Source organism: Pollachius pollachius, assembly GCF_949987615.1.
Source record: "Pollachius pollachius genome assembly, chromosome: 15".
NCBI lineage: Eukaryota > Metazoa > Chordata > Actinopteri > Gadiformes > Gadidae > Pollachius > Pollachius pollachius.
The window spans coordinates 14,287,084-14,308,126 of record NC_136948.1 but is presented as its reverse complement, the minus strand read 5'-3'; the positions used below and the strand labels follow the sequence as shown (position 1 = coordinate 14,308,126).

At 48.2% G+C, this 21,043-nt stretch overlaps 2 protein-coding genes across 3 annotated transcripts; one reads left to right on the top strand and one right to left on the bottom strand.

The window, feature by feature from the left end:
• Positions 1 to 210: 210 nt before the first annotated feature.
• Positions 211 to 4,478, top strand: ccdc28b (coiled-coil domain containing 28B). The gene is made up of 6 exons (XM_079752707.1): positions 211 to 335; positions 1,075 to 1,442; positions 1,775 to 1,944; positions 2,404 to 2,558; positions 3,048 to 3,070; positions 3,221 to 4,478. The coding sequence occupies exons 2-6, from the start codon at positions 1,207 to 1,209 to the stop codon at positions 3,273 to 3,275; spliced, it is 639 nt and encodes a 212-aa protein (XP_079608833.1). The 5' UTR covers positions 211 to 335; positions 1,075 to 1,206; the 3' UTR covers positions 3,276 to 4,478.
• A 180-nt stretch (positions 4,479 to 4,658) lies between these two features.
• On the bottom strand, positions 4,659 to 19,652 carry togaram1 (TOG array regulator of axonemal microtubules 1). Of its 2 annotated transcripts, none has more exons than XM_079752705.1 (23): positions 19,505 to 19,652; positions 17,643 to 18,937; positions 15,885 to 15,951; positions 14,338 to 14,466; positions 13,986 to 14,249; positions 13,607 to 13,896; positions 12,971 to 13,203; positions 12,674 to 12,768; positions 12,396 to 12,566; positions 12,032 to 12,097; positions 11,477 to 11,649; positions 10,953 to 11,127; positions 10,167 to 10,397; positions 9,407 to 9,533; positions 9,168 to 9,273; positions 8,573 to 8,808; positions 7,906 to 8,064; positions 7,686 to 7,812; positions 7,464 to 7,600; positions 6,938 to 7,121; positions 6,614 to 6,833; positions 6,429 to 6,515; positions 4,659 to 6,254 (listed from the first exon to the last, which is right to left on the bottom strand). In XM_079752705.1, exons 2-23 carry the CDS (start codon positions 18,672 to 18,674, stop codon positions 6,007 to 6,009), a joined length of 4,557 nt encoding a protein of 1,518 aa, XP_079608831.1. In that variant the 5' UTR covers positions 18,675 to 18,937; positions 19,505 to 19,652; the 3' UTR covers positions 4,659 to 6,006. The 2 variants fall into 2 exon arrangements, with proteins under 2 accessions (XP_079608831.1, XP_079608832.1); XM_079752706.1 differs by having other exon boundaries at positions 13,607 to 13,893.
• Between the last annotated feature and the right edge of the window lie 1,391 nt (positions 19,653 to 21,043).

Below are 21,043 nucleotides of genomic sequence, written 5' to 3'. Positions count from 1 at the left end.
TGAGAACTAAATAGCTCTGCTCAGAACATCATCGATTGCAGTCGTCCAATGGGCCCCTGTAGATTGGCCGCTGAATAATTATTACATTTCCCCGCCCATATTCTGTGTGAAAACAAAGTACTGGCCCTTTAAGAGGGGGATCTAAACTGGCTCGGCTCTAGCAAGGGTATTGATGCGCGGCTCTATTTTATTTATTGTAAATAAAGGGTACAAATTGTTATTGTAAAAAAATCCATCACCGCTAATGCACAGCACTAACGATCGTTTACGTGTAAATGAATCAGAATTCGTGATCCAGTGTCCAGATGGTTTGGTCTTTCTCCGTAATTGACTCGGTAAGCCTAATTCTACTTTATTTGCGATCGTTTTTATGTATCTAAAGAGGTTTCCAGAGTTTTAACGTTATGGTATACTTATACATAACGATATTCCCTAACACAAATACACACTTGACCGTATAGTTATGCTATCGTGATGGTGTAATGTTTTTCGCATTGTGTAGTAGCCATCTTTGCACAGCGAACATCTGATTGTAGGCTACTTCTGCGGGCTGATGAGAGACGCTGGTCCTCATTGGACGAAGAGACAATTGAAGACCGCATCTCGGATTGCATAGCCACTGTGTCCTAGAATAGACAAAGAGGGATATTGGATGTGATAAGGTTGTCTCATTCAATAGATTCGTCCTTATGGTATTCTTCCCACAGATCCAGTTCAGATACCTGAGGCACTAAAGCACTTGGTTAAAGTTACTTGGAGCGTTGCTTCCTTGCGTTGGCTTGCTCAGTTAAAACATGATTAAAACGACGCCCATTTGTTTTACCTGGGACGCACCGTTTCCCACTATTGCAATACGTTTTAATAGGCTTTAATAGGCCTACATGATCTGTATAGACCTATCCCTAATAACTATTATAATATTAGCCCTACATACTCGTCTATATCTTTCCATTGTTTTTTTTTTTTTAAATATCCCTATTATTCATTTCGTAACTTCAATTGTACCCTTTAATAAGTATACGATGACGTCATTGTTGTTTCACAGATTACATAATTATTACTTTTTTTTTGCAGTCATCCATCCAGGCTCCTGATCAAGAAGTTTTTCAGGTGTTAGGTGTTCCGGCCTTCTTCAACATCCTGCCCGCCGTTCAATCCACGATTCCGCAAACAAACCAATAACCAGCCAGAACAAATCAGACCAGAATGGAGGACAAACGCAAGCGGAGGAGCCCCCAGGTGTCCCTCCCCCAGCCCCCGCCGCCTCCCATAAACCCCCGCAAGCTCCCCCCGCTGCCGGCCAGCAAAAGTGCCACCTTCTCTCTGGGTCTGCCTCAGCCGCCCTCCCCCAAGAACCGAGGGAAGTACAAGAGGTCCATCGGCGCGCCGGGACAGCCCAGAGAGGTTCTGGCCACGGTCGCAGCGCCCCCCAAAGTCACCCGGTGAGTCATGACAGCGGTTTGTGGTAAAGAGGAGTGCTGTAGCAGGAGGCCGTGTGTGGGCCAAAACGTCATCTCATCCCAGTATGGCCATGGGCCAACATCCATAAGCATGTCACACATCATCTGGAAATATAAATGTCTGGTTGCATCAATATTATTTTCTTAATGACCAACAGTTCTCCCCTTTAACCTGTATTCAGCATTTTTAAGAAGGGTTTTCTATATTCAGTTTTAGTACACATTTTTAGTGTCAATCAATCAATCAATCAATATTTTTATCTTGATACAACCGATTGTTTGAAAACTGATCCACCACTCCCTGTGTCCACCAGGCCCCCAAAGGAGAAGTCCCGGGCCCCCCAGCCGGCAGGGCCCAGCAAGGTGGTCCAGTCGTCCCCCCTGCAGCACTCGTTCCTCACAGACGTGTCGGACGTGCGGGAGATGGAGGGCGGGCTCCTGAACCTCCTCAACGACTTCCACTCAGGCAAACTGCAGGCCTTCGGTAAGCCCACCCCCCACCAGCCTGGCCACCAGGGGGCTATCCAGTTACTGGTCTGGTCTCAAGCCATGAAAGGAGAAACCAGTTCCAATAGGCTTGTGGTCACAACAATGAACTGCTGTCCACGGGATCAGCCCCAGATACCCTCATAATACACTTCATGCAATATGTATGGATGAGGATATTTGACAGGCCAATAAAGGGCAGACAAAGATGCATATATTCATTATTATAGAGTAGTCTAAATACTGTCAGAATTCTGCGTGGTAACACATTGATAGTAAGAAAAGACAACATTAACGCTTTATTAAAATACAACATTAATCAAAATACGAGACGATACAAACTCTCATATTGCGATTGAACGGCATTACACACTGCCTCTCTCTTTTATATTGGTTTAAAGTTTTTGCTCCCCTTCCTCAAGCCTCCTCCTCCCCTCTCTCTGCCCCCCGTGTCCAGGCAAGGTGTGCTCCTTTGAGCAGCTGGAGCACGTGCGTGAGATGCAGGAGAAGCTGGCGCGGCTGCACTTCAGCCTGGACAGCCACGTGGAGGAGCTGTCCGAGGACCAGAGGAAGAACGCCTCCGACAACAACCTGGAGCACCTGCTCTGCAACGTAAGCCCCCCCCCGCCGCTCAGAGAGAGGGGCAGGGACTGCCCGCAGTAGGATCCAAATCAATGCATTTGTAAAATCATTTATAATATTGATATTAATGCTTGAATTATTAATATATGTATAAATCATGTATTTCCTTATCTTTTTCGAATAAAGGTTTATAAAATACATTTGATATACTATATCTATAATATGTAATGATAGTATGAGATTATTGATATTATATTTATGTTATGTATATTTATATATATATATATTTTTTTGACTCTGGGAATGAACATAGGTCTTAAATTTATATTTAAGTCCTCCTTAAAAGCTATCCTTACCCTAACCCTAACCGCATAGCCACCATGGTTTGGGATATCCTCTGCTGTAAAACCACTGCTAGGGGGCAGTATACTAGCTAATATACAGAGTTACACATACAGCTGTTTGAACAAGGAACCCATTCAGGGGCGCTAATGGCACACCCCTCATTTGTTCCCACAGCTGGAAGAACTCAGCACATCAATGTATCCTTTTGTTGGGTCCGACCCACATAACGCCTCCACACAGGGCTGACCTGGAGCTCCAGGTGCTAAAAAATGAAACCACAATTGCTGTGTTTATTCTCTGGATGTCCTGTTTGTTTGTGTGAGAGCCCTTAACGGTTGTGTGTCCAGACAAAAGCTTCACCTGGCTGAGAACCAAGACCTGCCCAAGTCGTCTGGCCCCTGACCAACTCGGCGTTGACGATGTGCGACCCAGCACCCCTGTTCCTGCTGATGCGGTCAAACATCAAACCGGTGCTCCGTTGCTATGACGTTTGATGCCTCAGCAAACAAAGCAAAGCGCCGAAAAGCTAAAGGAAGCAGTATCTTCTATTGAACGGTAGATGATGAAAAAGGTATTGCATGTAGCAAAGCGTTAGAGGAAGTGTAAACCAAAAGCCTATATTCCATTTACAGCACAAAACCATTTTCATTTATTTCACTGGTGTGTAAGAAACTTATATTTAAAAAAGATGTATTTCTTTTATTTATTTGGTTATAATTTCTTCATATTATAACACCTATCAATGGACCCTTTTCTACAGTATCAGACCCATAGTTAGTGTTGTGAGCGTACAAGCTCTGTGTAAAGGGTTTAGTGGGTCATTGTAGTGAGGTAATTTTCGGGTAAAGCATTATTGGAAACACAATTCAATCATAGCAACTGAAAGTAGCAAAACGGTGTTCGTGTTGTTACAAAACAATAAAGGACATATCAGGATTTTTAAGGAATTTGGCCACTACTCTACCCTCCCCAATGAGGTTTTTTAAATATCTTGCTATAAATGTAACTGGTAGAGACCACACACGTTGACAAAAAGTTTGTTTGATTTTGAGAGGGATGTGCGAAACAGACATTAATATTGATGTATATTCAATGTGCATTGTTGCGACGGTATTTTTATTAGTTGGTTTTGATATGAATTACTGGAAAATTGTTTGTAGGCGATCTGTGAAACGCTTCAGGCTTCGCTAGAGCTTTGGTGGCAGAACCCCTTAAAGCACAAGCTATTCCACAACCTGTTACCGCAATGCTGCAAACCAACTACTGTTAACAGCCTTCACCAATGGGTTACTCACAGGGTGATTCTCCCTGATCCACATCTCCATCCAGACGCTGCCACTGTACACCGCAAGCGGGCATTCATCTGTCATTTTCAGTGTGGCAGCTATCTTGGGAAGTTTCTGTTTGAAATATATTCCACCTTTGTTCTTGGAAAAAGTAATGCACCATATAAGAGTAATAGGCATTCAAGAAAGACATTGAGTTGATAATGTTTGAACAGAACTGCAAGCAAAATCTTTCTGGCTATTTACACATCTCATATTATGGTGGTTTAGACCGCCTGCTAAGCCTACCTCTTCTTGCAGAGACCTGAGCCTGTGTACATGGTGACAGAAAAATAGATTTTGGATGGAATAAGCCTTTGATGATGCATTTTGCACCTGTGCACACAAAAATAAAAGGGAATAAAGCTCAAAATGTTTAATCGTATAACTTTTTTCCATGTTTTGGTATCTTTTACAAACTTTATTTGTAAAAGTATTGACCAAGTAGCTATAGCAGAAAAGGCCATGGAGTGAAGATTTTGATTGTTTAAATTTTGACAGAATTATTTTTCAATTAACAAGTACAAATGCACAGCCTAGTCAAAATACGCTGCTAGATACATTTTGATTCACCAATTTAGTCAGCATTCCATAATCAAACAAGTGGATTAATTGAATGGTAAGCTCAAACAGCAGAGATTTGAGTGCAAACATGACATCTCGAGCAAAGAGCGATTCTGCATTGGCTCTCTTTGTGAACTGCTACCCTGTATAGACACAAATTAAGAAACTCAGTGTTTTTTTTTTACAGAAATAAACACTATTTGTAGATCTATAAGGTTGTAGGTACCCCTTTGTTTGTTCACGGACAAGTTAAATATCAATTTACAACAGACTAGTGTAACGGTTACTTAAAGACTGGCACTACACTGAAACAGAATCACTAACTTGGGTTTTACTCTGTGTAAATAATGTTTTCTCCCAAACACATACACCCAGTAAAATAAGTTTAACTTTGAATCAGGCATCAGTGTACATATATATATATATCTATATCTATATATCCTTTAAACAAAAATATAAACATTGATTTGGATTTGACGACATGCAGAATAAGAACACAACCAACTCTGCATATCATAAACATATTTCATACCATAGGACTTTGAAAACCAAAACTATACAAGATAAATAATATATACTGCATTATCCTACCACATATGGTTAACAGATTAGGCTAATACTGTGCAATGACACGTTGGAACTGTACCAAAAAAGTTATTTTTCCCTGTATCCCAATCCATCTCTATCTTGTAAGACACATTGAAAAAATCTCCATAATTCACTTACAACAAATGGAACCACAACAAAATATAGACGTCCCTCGCTTATTATCATTTTCTGTGCATTTCCGCCTTACATTCTGCAACGGTGCGTTTTGATTGGTCTACAGTACATTACGTTAGATGTATGCTTTTCATTGATGAAACAAAAAAAACGAAATAGCAACAACGATCCAAGGATCGCATCCTTAAAATCCTGTCTTTGATAACGACGACAAGCTACCTGTTAAAGTGCAAAGAGAGCAGGTTGTGGAGGATTCGCGGGACCTGATGAAAACCAGCATGATGCAGGGCCGCCTTGTGCGGTCCGTGGCCCGGAGGACGTCTCGCTGAGATATAATGGGTCCAGAGTCGAGGAGCTCATGAGAAGTAAGACACTTTCTCTTTAACAGTATACAAAAAGTGCAGGCACTGATAGAAATGCAGAACATCTCTTTTTTTTTCAAGTAAAAGTCGTCGCGTAGCGTCCTCGTTCCCGTCTTTTCGGCGTTTGGTTGTGTTTGGAATTGTTTGAATGATTCGATTTCAGGACATGGTTCTGAGCAGCTCGTTGAGGTCCTTGTGGACGTTGGGGGGCTGGGAGCCAGCGCTCTCGACCAGGCCGGGACCCATCTGATCGTGGAGGGCTTGGCACAGGCTGGTGGTCGCCCGGCGCACGCTGCCGCCCCGGCCCTGCACGCTGCCGCTGGACGGGCCCAGCAGGTACCACAGCAGGGGCAGCGCCTTCTGCTCCACCAGCTGGGGCCGGCGGGGGTACAGCTCCGTCACCAGCTCTGGAGGGGGGGGGGGGGGGGGGAGATAGAGGAAGAGAAGGAGGAGGAAAGAGGAGGAGGAGGCGGTAAAGCAGAGTGTATCAGATGCCTCTTCATTGGCCACACAATAGTATACGTATGTTTGTTGCTGATCACTAACAAAAGAAAAAGGCAACATTTGATCCACTAACATACCTGCAACCTTCTGGATCAGATCGACCTTTGCTTGGCCGCTGAGAAACAGGGCCTTGGTGCAGAAGGGCTGCAGGAGGAGGCTGCTGTCTGGAGAGGGGGGAAGGAAAGAACGCATGAGGAACGACAAGGACAACGCCGCGGTCAGGCCGGACCGTGTTCCGGACAGCTCCCCACCGGGCCCTCACCGAGGTTCAGCACCAGCTCGCAGAGGGCCCCCGTGGCGGCCGAGTACACGGCGCGGTTCTTGGAGTTGAGGTGGTTGTCCACGATGGCGGGCACCAGGAGGTTGACCACCCCGGACAGGTCGTCCTTCAGCAGGCGCACCATCTTCTGCAGGGCCTCCAGGGCGTACAGGTTCACCTTACTGTTGGACTCCTGCAGGCGGGCTTTGAAGGCGTCAAACACCTGGGGGAGCGGGGAGACACGGGGAACAAGTCACCAAATGAACAGGAAGGGGGTAAGGGTGTGAAGGGGTGGGCGTCTACGAGCGGTGGGGGTGTTTTACGGACCGGGAACAGGCTGTGGATGACCATGCTGGGGTTGTCCTGGCAGTCGGCCACCAGCTGGTCGATGCCTTTGATGCGCTCCCTGAAGTCCCTGGACTCCAGCAGGGCGGTGAGCTGCTTGATGTACTCCGTCTTGTCTGCGATGCTGTGGCCCTGAGCTCTGGAGCTGGGCTGGCTGTTGGGCTCCCTGTAGGGCGTCACAAAATGGAATGGCGGGAAATTGCATACATACTTACTACACATATATACACAGTATATATGTTCTTGGAAATAAAATAAAATAATAAAAATATATAGTTTGTGCCGTTTGAGTTTACAAAGTTTTGGAAAATATTTTTAAAGTTTGCATGAGTTTTGAAAACGAACAAATGCATAAACAAATAAATATGGGAGAGACCTTCTAAACAAAACCCATCATGTGGGTTCGACAACGAAACCCCAAGAGAGGAGCTGACCTAATGTCACAAGTGAGTTTACTTTTACCAACATATTCCAGAGGTGGCTGTCACGTGTCTGGGAGGAGTCTCACCTGGGGGGGATGGTGGTGGCGGGGGTGGTCTGTTTGAGGGGCTCCCTGCTGAGCGATGAGGCCCTGATGGTGCCACTGCCGGGAAGCGAGCGTCTGCCCCGAGCGGAGGGCGGGTCCTGGGGCACCTCGCCCAGACCCTGACACCACAACAACAACAACAACAACGTTCACAAGACGCGTGGCCCAGCGGTAGGTTGGGGCGAGGGGGGGGGCGTTCCGCACCTTGATCTTGAGGACGCTGACTGAGTCGCGGACGGCGGCCAGGTCTTTGGCGGGGATGTACTTCTCCAGGATGGCGTCAAAGTCCCGGTGGGAGGACAGGAGGAGCAGCATCCGGCGGCCGTAGTACCTGAAGGGGGAGGAGGGAGAGCAGCACGTCAGCAAGCCGTTGGACAAGACGCCTTCGCCCAACACGGGGGGGGCCATCGGGGGCTCTACGTGCCTGGGCTCCTGGGAGGAGTCCTGGGCCAGCTTGACCACGGCCGGGAGGAGTCTGTCCGTCACGTCCTTCCCTCCGGACAGCAGGCGGGCCACGCCCACCCTCTCCAGCAGGTCGGCCAGGTGCTGGGCGCCGCACTTCCTCACCGCGGCGTTCAGGTGGCTGCAGACAACACACACACACACACACACACACACACAGGCTCAACATGAAGGACACACACAGAGATACACCAACGACAGAAATACACAACAGGAACAACAGGATAAGGAAACGTAGGCTAAACCTCTGGAGTATCCTACCCACCAGTCCAAAGCGGATTCAGGATTCTTTGAAACATTTTCTTCAACACTCATGGATGGAGAAGCTGTTCTTGTCTTATTACTCAAGGCGAAGATTTTAAAATGCAACCTGTACCTTTAAAGAATGTTTGAACTATCAATGCCCATACAAAGCGTTAGAAATGAGCTTTGGCTACACACATTCAAAACACATCGGACACTGCTTTTACAACTGCCGCTGATTCTTTGACTTAACAAATGTATTGTACAAAAATATGTTACCCAAGCAGATGCGCACTGGTGGTAGAAAAACCAGCAAACATAACAAGGCGGAATAGCGTGTGCGTGTCTACTTTGCGTGTGTGCGTGCGTGCGTGCAGCGCCCTGACCTCAAGCCCCCGACCAGGAGAGCGTTGATGCAGCGTGCCGGCGTGCAGTGGCGCGCCATGTGGCCCAGCGCCGCGTCCACGTCCTGCCGGATGAAGGCGTTGCTCTCGGCCGCCTTGTGCAGCAGCGCCCGGGCCGTGGCCTCAACCTCCTGGTCCATGGCCCGCTGCAGGTGGCAGTACAGGTCGCCCAGCGTGCACACCGCCACGCGGGACACGCCCGAACGCAGGTTCTTCACCTGAGAACCGCGCACAGACACGGGCACGGTTGAGGGTATTGAAAGGCGCTATATGGATGCAATGCATGCGTTACGTTATAGTGCGCTTCACACTCCTTTCAGGGCTGATTTTTGACACACTGGGTAATGTCGATTCAACCACTTGTTCTATGATGGAGAATTGTTTGGGATGGTTTTAAACACAGCATGGTGTATAGACTAGGCTGTAGACTGGATTGAGTTTGTTTTTACACTTGCAGAGACAGACTGGACACGCCCACGCCCAACCTCAATGACAGATCCTTGGCTCCAGGTTAAGCGGTAGAGAGAGAGAGCGAGAGAGAGCGCCATTGAGCAGGCCCACAGAGGGGGGGGGCTACCTCTTGAACGAGGGCGAGGCAGACATCGTGGAGCCTGGTCTGCAGCGTGTCCATGTGGTTCTGGGCCAGACTGCGCAGCACCATCAGCCCTTCGATCTTCTTCTCCCTGCGTTCAACCACAGCAGGTCAGTCCAACGAAACACAAGCTCAGACTGCTTGGGCAAATTCAGTGTGTGTGTGAGGATGACAGTGTGTGTCTGTGTGTGTGGACACATTCTGTGTGTGAGTGTGTGTCGCACCAGTCATCTGAGCTGATGAGTCTGAAGCTCTGTGTCATCGCCAGCTCAGGTTTGGAAAAGGGGCGGAGCTCGGGGGGCTCTGTGAGGTCTCGCTTGTGGCTGCTGAGGGTGCCCTGGGCCGGCTCATCTGCGCGCACGCACACGCGCACGCACACACACACACACACACACTCTCATGTTACACCTCTTGTCAACATGGAGACGGGCAGCGTGTGTTTAGGTGGCGGCAGGGCTGTCAAAACAGAGCTGGCAGGTGTGTGCTCAGCCATGCAGTGCGGCAGGCCCTGGTCTAATCAGGCCTAAGTGGCGCCCTGCGATGGAACACAGCACTGCTTCAGCCATCCATAATGCAGAGGGATTGTCGATGGACTGAGAGTGGACAAAGCACAAACACGCACGATGGGGAAAAACAGGGAACAGATTTGCCAAGCAGAAAGATCGCTCGGCTCCAGGATAAAATGATTCTTTATCGTTCCCTGCAGTGCGAAGCCCTTTGAGGTATTTCACTCTAGAAACATCACCTCCATTCCCGAGTACCGTTAGTGTTTCAACATCCCGTTGTACCATATATCATGAGGACGTTCTGGCTAGGTTTCTACTTTCACAACCCCGTAGCTCTGCGCTCTCGTTTGAGTATCCCAGTCAGCATAAATCAGCATTTCAAGACACAAAGCTTCAATATGTCCGGCCCCGGTTGACCCCCCTGTTCCCGCCCCTCATTGACCCTGCACTGCCCCTCCTGGCCGCTCTCGGTACTGACCTGAGCTGTGGGAGGGCGGGGGCCGGGTCCTGGTCAGGCTGGGGGCCCTCCTGACGCGGGCCGAGGTTTTAGGGTTGCTGGGGGGCACCGTCGGGGGGCTGGGCTGGTGAGGGGGGGTGAAGCACTTGAGGGGGCTCTGGGACCCCAGGGGACTGGCGGGGCTGAACCGGGCCCCTTTGGCGAGGGACCCGGCCGGGGTGGAGGCCAAGGTGTCGCCGGTCAGCTGTAGGTCTGACCCAGAGAGAAGAGGGAACGCCATGAGCACGTCTCAGGACAATGAGGGAGCGTCAAATTACCAGCATGAGAAGTTGAACGGCAAATCCATTCTTTCACCGTTAAAAGTTTAAAAAGTTAAAAAAGGGTTCTGATATTTAAGACGTTTAATATATTTAAACGTCTTATTAATGGGGAAAAAAAAACCAAATATGAACGGCTCCTTTTTTGGAAACAAAAAGTATTTTCTTCTAAATAGTAGTCAATAGTTTACACACCCAGAATGCATCAGTTGTGTGTGTTCTGCCGTGGATGGAACACCGTCAGACGGTATGTACCAGTGAGCAACAGACTAGGCTGAACCCACCAATAATGTAAACAAAACTGTCTCTTCCACTAACATCACATAACAGATGGGTTACGTCGAGTAACAAAGTCATCCCTGTCTGCATAACTTCATGATAAGTCATGACTATGTGTTACCACTAAATGTTTATGCAGGCTCAAACATTTAAAAAGAGAACATTACGTTACATTGAATTTATTTATTGGTGTAAGAGATGCCGTTCTTACCTCTGCTATCGAACAGCATCTCCTCCAGCTTGGGCTCATCGCCTAGGCTCTGGTTGGGGACGTGACGGCCCCCATTCTGCTGTCGCTTCCCAGAGAGCCCGGCCTCTTCCCCTGCCTGGTGGGGGGGCTGGCCCCGGAGCTTCTCCCGGTGGACCCTGCCGTTCCTCAGACGCTCCTGCGCAGGGGTTGATGAGACGTGGGGTACCGTGTTAATATCGAGGGAAATTATTAAGAGTCACGGGCGCTCGGCGCAAGATATAGGAATAAGAATTTAAATACAAAAGCAAGAAACATTAAAACACTTTAACACTAAACACTAAAACTATTGAGGCAATAGAACATAAAAATACGAAATATAGAAAAATATGCATAGATAAATATTTGTTGCCAAATTGATCGATCACCGATGCAACAACCAACTCAGATAATGGGACCAATGTACCAGTCTACAACCAATAGCAAAAGCGCCCGCCCAGTACGGTTCATCACGTTTTGGAGATTACGGTTATGTTTGCAGGACGAACCGTGCTGTCCACCGCAGTGTCCCTGGGGTCAGAGTTCGGTGTGCCGGTCAGGGATTGGCCCATGATGCCCTGCGCTGGGAGGTCCCCATTGGGCCTGGTCAGATAGTCCCCCAGCTCGGACGGGGACGTGGCCCCGATGGGGCGACCGGAGATCACACCCGAGCCAAACACACCTGAAAGGGGTGAGGAAGGGTAAGTCATGGGGGGGGGGGGGTATGTTTGTGTAGAAAAGCAGCAGGGAGTAGAAAGCTAATTACTAGCTGCTGTTATTCCTTCATTCCTGTAGCGGAATCCCAATATGTAATTTGTGGATTTCTTCACAGCATTAAAGGCTGTTTGCACAACACAAAGCGCATTATCAGTGGAACCAACCATGGGCTTACATTTCTCCTCCGCCTTTTCCCCACTCTATTTATAGCAGCGGGCCTGATTAAGTGCCTCTGTCAGTGTGTTGTCATAACAGCACACTGAGGAGGGCCCCGGGCCCCGCAGTGAGGCAGGGCTAATGGGGGCCTCTGGGCTGAGTGTGCGTGGGGACAGGGTGGGCGGACTGACCTCTCCCCACCACGCCTTCAGGGACGTCAGAGGCCAGAGAGCTCCTGTTGCCGTGGCTCTGAGAGCCTGGGATAAAACAAAGGAATTCAGGGATCTTTGATTGGTTCAAGCAATTGGGTATGCTGCTCAGGGTGATGGTGAACACTGTAATATGAGTCATAACATCATTTCCAACAGGAAATTGAATATAGCGGCGCAGGATGTATTCACAATAGATAATGGATGCTATTCGGTGGATACTTTTAAACATGCATCATAGATAATAAATATAGGATGCGGTTTGATGGATCCTTTTAAACGTGTACCGTAGGAATCAATTAACGACAAAAAATGTGTCTGTTTATTTCGGAAATCCTTGGCTGACCTTTTGCAGGCCTCATTGCTCTGATTGGTTCACGAAAGCTCGTTCTGACCAACGGTGGAGATGCCTCTATTGTGCGGTCGCCATCTTCAAACTCCATTGGTCCGTTAGAGAAGCTGAGCCTCTGGCCGATCACGCCCACTTCAGGGGAGGTTTTGTCTCTCTGGGACACGCCTGGAAAGGAAAGAAAGATCATTTTTTTAAAAAGGAAAGGAAGTGAGATGCACCACAGGGCACGGCGGCGGCGGCGGCGGCAGCACCATTATCCCCTCTGGCTGTACCTTGAAGACAGCTGAAATCCATAGACACCGAAGACCTCAGCCTGGGCGAGGCCACCCTGGCAGCGCGGGGGTGGGAAGGGCCAGAGTTCCTGGGGCTGTTGAGAAGCATGACAAGTGAGAGGAGGGTTGGGGGAAGACCTCTCTCGACCTCACATGCGCTAGGATAGGGTAACCCAGACTGCTTCTATATCTCTCACACACACACACACACACTCCTCATAATTCATAATCCTTTCATTAAAACCCAGACTGCGAGGGTGGGGTCCTCCAGCTCCCTGGGGGTCGTGGGGTCTGTACCTCACGTGGGCGCCGTTGTGCCCCATGGAGTTGGGTGGCGAGCACAGACTGGAGAGGCCGCTCTCGCTGGCCGGGCTGGTGACCGTGGGGGAGCCGCGGGACGGCGAGTCCAGGCCCAGCTCCAGCCTCACGGCCGAATCCGGGCTGTCCAGGTCCTGCTCCGAGCCGCTGAGGCTAACCTTGGCCCGCTTCTTGGCGGCGCTGTTGCGCAACGAGCGCAGGGAGTTCAGCATCTGCGGACGGAAGAGACACAGGGGGGGCGGGCGGGATGAGTGTCTGTGTCATGGGACGGAGAACAGCTGCTCCACAATCGGTCACAGCTCTGTTGGGGCGTGGATTATTTTTGGCCAACATAACGAGGCTCAAGGAATGTGGATCTTCTCACGTTTTGAAAATCAATAAATGATAACAAATGGATAATAAACGGAAAAAGGTTTTTGGGTTTGGGTTTTTTGGTCCAATAGAAAGCCTACAAATCTGCTTTTTCCAATTGCAACCGTGTCAAATAACAGACATACATTGGTATGGTTGCAATCAACCAGGCATGCATGCGAGAGGACCGTGTTCCCTTCACAGCAACACAATCACAGTCCTCCAATATGGAGTCCTGTGCTCTTCCAAGGGGAAGCGTCTGACCTCCTCCATGTCCAGGGACTCGTCATCCTGCGGCCCCCGCGCCGTGCCCAGACCCCCCAGCTCCAGATCCAGGTCCCTCTCTGCCGGCCGGCCCCGCGGGCTCCCTGGGGCCTGGGACCTCTGGCCGTTATAGGATTGCGAGCGCTCCATCCCAGGGAGGACCGCCTTCACGCCGCCCAGCGCCCGTCGGTAGGAGGCGGCGGCGGTGGCGGCGTGCAAGGACGATGCAGAGGAGCTGACCGGGCAGGCCCGCAGAGGCCTGGGGGAGCCCCTGCTGGATGTCTGGTCTGCTGGAGAGGGTGGGGAGGACACAGGGGGGGGTCAAGTGAGAACAGCTTACGGTCAGTGGGCCGGGTGGGGGATGGGGATCCACACTCACCCTTCCCCTTGCCTGCGGCGTCTCTCCGGGGGCCCGGCTCCGGATGCAGGGGGCTGCCCTCCCTCTTGTTGGGCCAGGTGTTGGACATGGAGAGGGAGGGGTCCGCCCGCCGCCGGGCCAGCGTGGGGGTGAGCAGGCCGCCGGGAAGCGCCGCCAGCGGGTAGGAGGGCAGCAGGAAGGAGCCGGGCGTGTTGGGGTTGGCGGGGAGGGAGAAGGTGCGCTCCACGCCGGGGTTCCCCGAGAAGACGCACGTCTTGGGCGCGACTGTCGGCGACAACACACAGGTCAGTCCGTCACCGTCGCTCTGGTTCATCGCGGCTATCGGTTTGCCGAACACTGAGGGATTCCTCACCACTGTGCGTCTCGCTGAAGCTGATGGACTTGAAGATCTCGGGGTCTAAGTCCAGGCTCCCGCTCCGACGGAGGCGAGCAGGGGACTCCCTCCTGCGGCCCGAATGCCGCTTATCCGCTATCTCTGAAGCTACATGGGAAGCACACTACGGGAGTTAGTGTATGTAGCCGGGCTTAGGGTACCAAAGCCATGCGTGCAGATTGCACTGAGGTGTGACCTGTATGACGAGCACACGGTCATGTAGAACCCATGACGCCTTTGAAATGTGTCCGAAATGGATGGAAGCTGTCGACTATTTACATGAAGGCCTTAGGTCATGGTGGAAGGATGGACACGGGGCAGATAGTCAATTTTCTATGTAAAAGATAAGACACATTCTTCAGGCTCTGTGACCAAAACTAGCCAAATCCATACTTGTTTGTTGGCTTCAGTGAACATTGTACACTTGAGGGTCGTCTAGCTTGGCAATTGCGGTTTTGCAAGACTAGCAGGTGCAATAAGAAAAACTCCATCCACTAAAATCCTCCACTGGTTTTAAAGTGATTATTAACTATTAAATAACTAACAACACAAAAATGGTATATGGTGCAGTTGATGTACTCTTTATCTATTTTTAAGGATTACCACCTTAACTTTTAGAAGTGACATGAGATGGATTGTAGCAGAAGACCAATTTTGGCAAAACTCATAGCCGTTAGGGCTGTGAAGCCCTATGAACCCGCGCAAGCTTTTGCCTCCATCAAACAGCAATGATTTTATGTACGATAACAACAAAGTGAAAAAAACGACAACATGATTCATAAGACAACTTCAAGGTGGCCACCACCATGAAGATTGGTCTAGGATTCCACTATCCACCATAATTCCACCGTTCTAGTCTCTACTTTTAGGAGGCTTAGATCCTAGTCTCTGCCCGTAGGAAACTGCATTTTTGGATAGCGGAACATAACAACAGGGTTGGATCCTTCAGTCAGCTCATTTCTGATTAAGAAATGCTGATTTGTCGACACGGAATTGAAAACAAGAGATGGAACAAGTGGATTAGCTTGAAAGGCGGCGTGCAGAGGCGGCCGCTGTAGAAGTAGAAAGTGAATAGTTCAACAACAGCACACCTTCCATACCTTCTTTTGGCTCAACAGACCCGGGTTGACAGCACACTTTGGTGCAGGTGCATGTTTAAGCACTAATCCATTCCCTTCTATCCACTATCAACCAGTAGGCAAGAGGTGTGTCACCACTGCACCGCGACCTAGCAACACGCTAATGTCAGAGCTTTTTGTGACGCGCAAAGCAGAGGCTTCTTTGATCAGCACGGTAATCCAACTCAAAGCTGCTCTAATTTGGAGTTGGGCTTGACTTTGAACGCAACTCTAGTCAACTCATGAGAATCTCGGGACAAGAGCAGATACAAGGTGTGTGTGTGTGTGTGTGTGTGTGTGTGTGTGTGTGTGTGTGTGTGTGTGTGTGTGTGTGTGTGTGTGTGTGTGTGTGTGTGTGTGTGTGTGTGGGGGGGGGGGGGGGGGGGGGGGTTGGAGAGAGATACTTACCAAAACTAGGGACGTAGGTTTCTTGACTTAACCTCCTGGAGATGGACAGGTATTCTTCACTGGCAATCTAACATGGCGTACAATGTAACACAGGGAAAATCATTGCAGTAATTCATATGGTGAAATTGCAATTGTCTAGCTGTACTGAGTTTATCAAATTAACATAGATGTAATTAACGCAGTTGGTATTGGTAAAGACGCCCTGAGGCTATTTCCATCCACAACACAAAAAGAGCAAAGGAGGGAATTCAGATCAGCGCAAAGCAAGAAACACAAGAGGCCTTCAGTTGGACCCCATCTAATATAAAGACATTGATATTATTACCATGCACATGCCACTGGTGAGGATGGAGTCAGGGCAACCTGACTCCATCCTCACACACACACACAATCACACACCCTTGGAATAGAGTTTAGGAGCTATGTTTTCACAGCCCCAGTGCTGCGATATCACCAATTATGTTTCCCGTCCCCCTCTGACAAGTGTGCTGGAGTCTAAAAGTGTTGCTTGGAGACACGCATAATGCAGTTAACACCGGGTTTTGCAGCAGAAGACGCTAAAGTTGTTTACGGTCCACAGGGTAATAGGTATTTTTGATTAAAGTGAACGCAACATAATTGGCAGAGGGAAAACAATAGGCTTTGAACTGTATGGGGTTAACAATGATCCTGGCTAGTTCAATTTTAAAACAGTTCAAAGTGTTTATGCAACCTGTCAGTTATTTTTATTTCTAAATTACGAAACTCTCCTTGGGTACAATAACGAATAGTACCGTTATCCCTCTGGTTAGATTTGTGTTATTGTTCACCTCAGAGGTTAACTGCACTTCAATGAGAAAGGGACATACAATCTAGGTAGATTCCCATCATATGCATCATGTAAATGGGCATCTTATTGTGAAGGGAACGAGGGAGGAACTAAATGATGACTGAATCCCAGTGATTGCTCTGACACAACAGAGCTATATTAAGAAGAAATCAACACCAACCCCATCTCCCCATTGGCCTGCCGCTCTCTGTAGATTCACCTCAATGAGAGGTGTAACACGAACCAATCTAAATCTGGGAAAACATCCTTTCAACGCCATCTCAAGTTCTTTCTAGGCCGTCTAGATTCATACGTATTGTAATTTGTCTTTAGTAAATAATCAGCACAAACACTGCTAGTTTCGGCGGAAAATTGTCAATAGGAATTGATTGAATAATACAAAATTGGACCAAAAACATCATAATCGTCGAATTGATTGAAATTGACGTGATTACAGCTGCGATATGCTGGACTCAAAAGCACGAGGACACGTTTCTCAAATAAAGATAAATCATGTCCCTCTGTTCCTAAGCAATAACCACTCTTGCAGCTCTGAGTGATTGCAGAAGGAGACCCACCAATCAGTCCAATCACAGGGCACTTGAGAGGCTAGAGGATGTTAAGGTGCCTTTGTTGCTCCAAAAACCAAGAAGCCAATGAATTCACTGTTGCACTGTTGTTTCGTGCTGGTTCACCCACCACTTTCATATGCAATACTCGGAAACAGCCAAGAATGTAAAGCCTTCTAGACACAATGTGCATGTCGTATTATTGTAGTGTTACACAGGGGATTCTGTCTAAGGAAGCATTGTTACATAGCTAAACTGCAACGGTACCGTTCTGACCTTGCACTGAAAGCAGCAGCGCAACACAAAATCTGCCTAGATGCTTCAATTGACACGGTGCTAAACCAGAGAGCCTTAGTGGAGAGCGTGAGTGTTTGCCCACACCTTCTCAGAGGACTTTCCATTGGGGAGACTGTGCGGCTGGTCGTTCTCACAGGATGACAGGCTGGACATCTCCCACGGCAGCTTGCTCTTGCCTTTGCCTGCACTGGCGATCCTCCTCTGGAGGGGCAGGTCGTCGGTGAGGGAGCCCAGGCTGCCGTAGCCAAACAGCCGGTCCGAGTCGGGCTCGCTCCTGTAGCTCCTGGCGCTGCCCACCCGTCCTCCGTGGAGGACCCACTCCAGGTCGGCTGCCAGGCTCAACTGCGGGGAGCAGCGTTGCCCCGGCTTGGGCACGACCAGGGCGTACTCCACCATCCACTCAGAGGAGAGGCGGGGGAGGATGTGCCTCGCTCGTCTGGCCTGCACAGCTGCCATCAGCCCCTCAACGTCCTCGTTGAGCTCCACCGTGTCTACAGCTTTGGTCAGGGGCTGCTTCTTGCCCGTCTCCAGGCAATGGTCAAACACTGCAAACAGCTCGAGGGTCGCTTGGCGGACCTTCCGCTTGCCGTCGGCCAGACACGGCGCGACTTCGGAACAGAGCTGAGGGATGTTGAACTCCCTCCTGGGATGGGTGAGCATGGCTGCAGTGATGATGTTGAGCACATCTTCTCGCACCCTGGAGTTCTTATGGCTGAGGCTTCCAACTAGGACGTCGAGCACTCTCTGGGGTCCTGCAGTCCCTATCAACTGGCGGAACAAGTTCATGTACTCGGTTCTGGTGACGGTGCGCGTGTCCCCTAGAGCCTTCACAGCCACGAGAGCTATCTGTCTGAAATATTGGTCCACATTGGAATCTAACTTATGAATGAGCACATTAATGACTTGTAAGGTGCCATACAAAACTTTAAAATTACTGTCGTCCAGAAGACGACAAAGGAATCGTATGAACTCCTCAATACTGTCCGATTGAACCGTCCTCAAATCAAGCTCTGTAAGAATGTGCTTAAGTTCTTCCACTCCATTGGTTCGGTTTTGGTAGTTGGTTAGATCCAGAAGCTGCTCGTGTAACTCCTGGGAGATCAATCCAAGTATCATAATTGATGATCTTATAGATGTGGTTAGATTTAAGAATTTAACTCGGCTGAAACCCCATCAGCAGAACAACATTCCTCTTGTTGTGTTTCCATTGCGTGTAACTCCTGGGAGATCCATCCAAGTATCATAATTGATGATCTTGTAGATTTGGTTAGATTTAAGATTTTAACTCTGCTGAAACCCCATCAGCAGAACAACATTCCTCTTGTTGTGTTTCCATTGCGTGTTCTCAAAGTGTTCGATGACAACGACAGATGGTTGTGCTGTAAATACAAAATACAGGCCATTAGGATGACACACGAGAACGAACAGACTAGAGTTATGTCGCAAGTATTTGACGACAATAACATTTCATTTGATTTCAGGTTTCTGGAGTAAATAAAAATCCTCATCCCAGAGGCAAAGTGAGATACACGCCTAGGATCCGGATCACACAACCACTTGTGGCTGTCCGCATCACTCTTATCTGTGTAACCGTTACGTGTTTCACATTTCAAGGGGCGTTCAGCTTCGCCTCAGAATAGGATCGATGTTGACATAGCCTGGCTTTAAAGTGCAGAGTTGTTGACTCAAAACCTAAGCCCACCAAACGGATATATTAGTGCAAGTTACCGTTACATCCTTCAACAGGACGATGGTCCGATAGTTTAGATCATGCATTATCATCGTACACGGCAAAAACATTGTGAGGCATTGTGCTTGGCCATCGCAAAGCTATCCAATGTGGGTGGTGCGTTTAAGGTGGTATCGTTACTAGTTGATAAGGCTACGCTAGCAAAGTTTAAAAAACAACACCATATTAGACCCCGTTTTCCCTACTAAGTACTCACTCGGCGACGTTCACAGGCAGAAAACCACGCGGTCCGATTGTCCTCGCCCTGGCCAGACCTTTAAATGTATCAAATCCATTTATTTACATCCGTATGTTCTTGGGTTATTGGGTTGGAAGCTCCCGAGGCGTTCAAACAAGCCCACACATCCAGGGAGCAAAATGGCGAATACAAGTCGCAAACCTAGCGCTTCCATGGTGACAAGAGCTCGGCTCCGGAGCGGCGAGAAGACCCGAGCGCAGTCACGTGTGCACGGCGTCTAAAAAAAACAAAAAACCGCTTCAAATCACTTCACAAGAACGTATAACGAACACACCGACCAATCGAGACAATAATAATAAAGAAAAATACAATATCATAGAAATCATTTGCCTTTCTATTTAAAAGTGTTGTGATTTACAGTGTACACGCCCAACAGGGACTTCACGACGACTCCGAATGGGTCTACTTTGCAGGGCCTTGCTGTGTGCCGCTCCTCACAGGCTTCCGTCGCAGCTGCACCAGGCGCGGCGCGGGGACTTCTGCAACTTGAGAAGGTGGATTGATGAATCAACATAGGCCTACCCAACGTAGCACTAATACAATACATATTTTACTTTTATTTGTATCATATATTCTATATCAACATATTTTTCAAAATGTAGAGCTAATTTCCTCTAAAGCTCCTACAAAACTCTCTAACTTTCCATTAATCTAAGGGAAGTTAAGGTTCGCTGTGGTAAGCGATCAAGTTCCTTGGCAGCAGTCATCGACCACTTGACTTTCGCGGGTGCTGGTAAACGTTTCCATGGTAACAGCAAGTTCCACCAATCAAAGACGTCGTGTTACACTTTAGGACTATGGGTAGTGTAGTTATTTCAATGAAATTGCAAATAAAAAATGTTTTTCTAAAAACTAGAAGTTCATGGCTTCTACAGGAGCATATACCATTGTTTCACAATATAACGGCGCGTGGAAAGAATACTTTGGATGATTACGACATTATGGCTTTTAATCAAAACCTCTATGGAGAAAATGAATGGGATTTTCACTTCCAGAACAACACTGTTGAGCTCTATACACGTTGTGTTGAAAGTGATAGACAGCAAAAAGAGAAAGGACAAAGGAGAAATAATTAAACGGATATACCCTGGATGGTAACACTTTATAATAAGGTGCCATAATAAATAGCAAACTAGTCATTAGCTAACCTTTTGTTAATATTTGTTAATTGTTACTAAAATATCTATTTGGCACAAGTTAATCGTTTTTTCATCATTAATTCAATATTAGTTGTTTGCATAACCCTAACCCAACCCTAACACACGACCCTAACCCTAACACACGGCCCTAACCTTAACCCTAACCAGCGACACTGTGGTCAGTGAAAAAAAACTATTAACTTGTGCCAAATAGATATTTTAGTAACAATTAACAAATATTGACAAAGGGTTAGGCAATTACTAGTTTGCTATTTATTATGGCACCTTATTATAAAGCGTTACCCACTGGAGGAGAGAATGCAGCAAAATGTTAGAAAATAACAGATAGATTCAGATT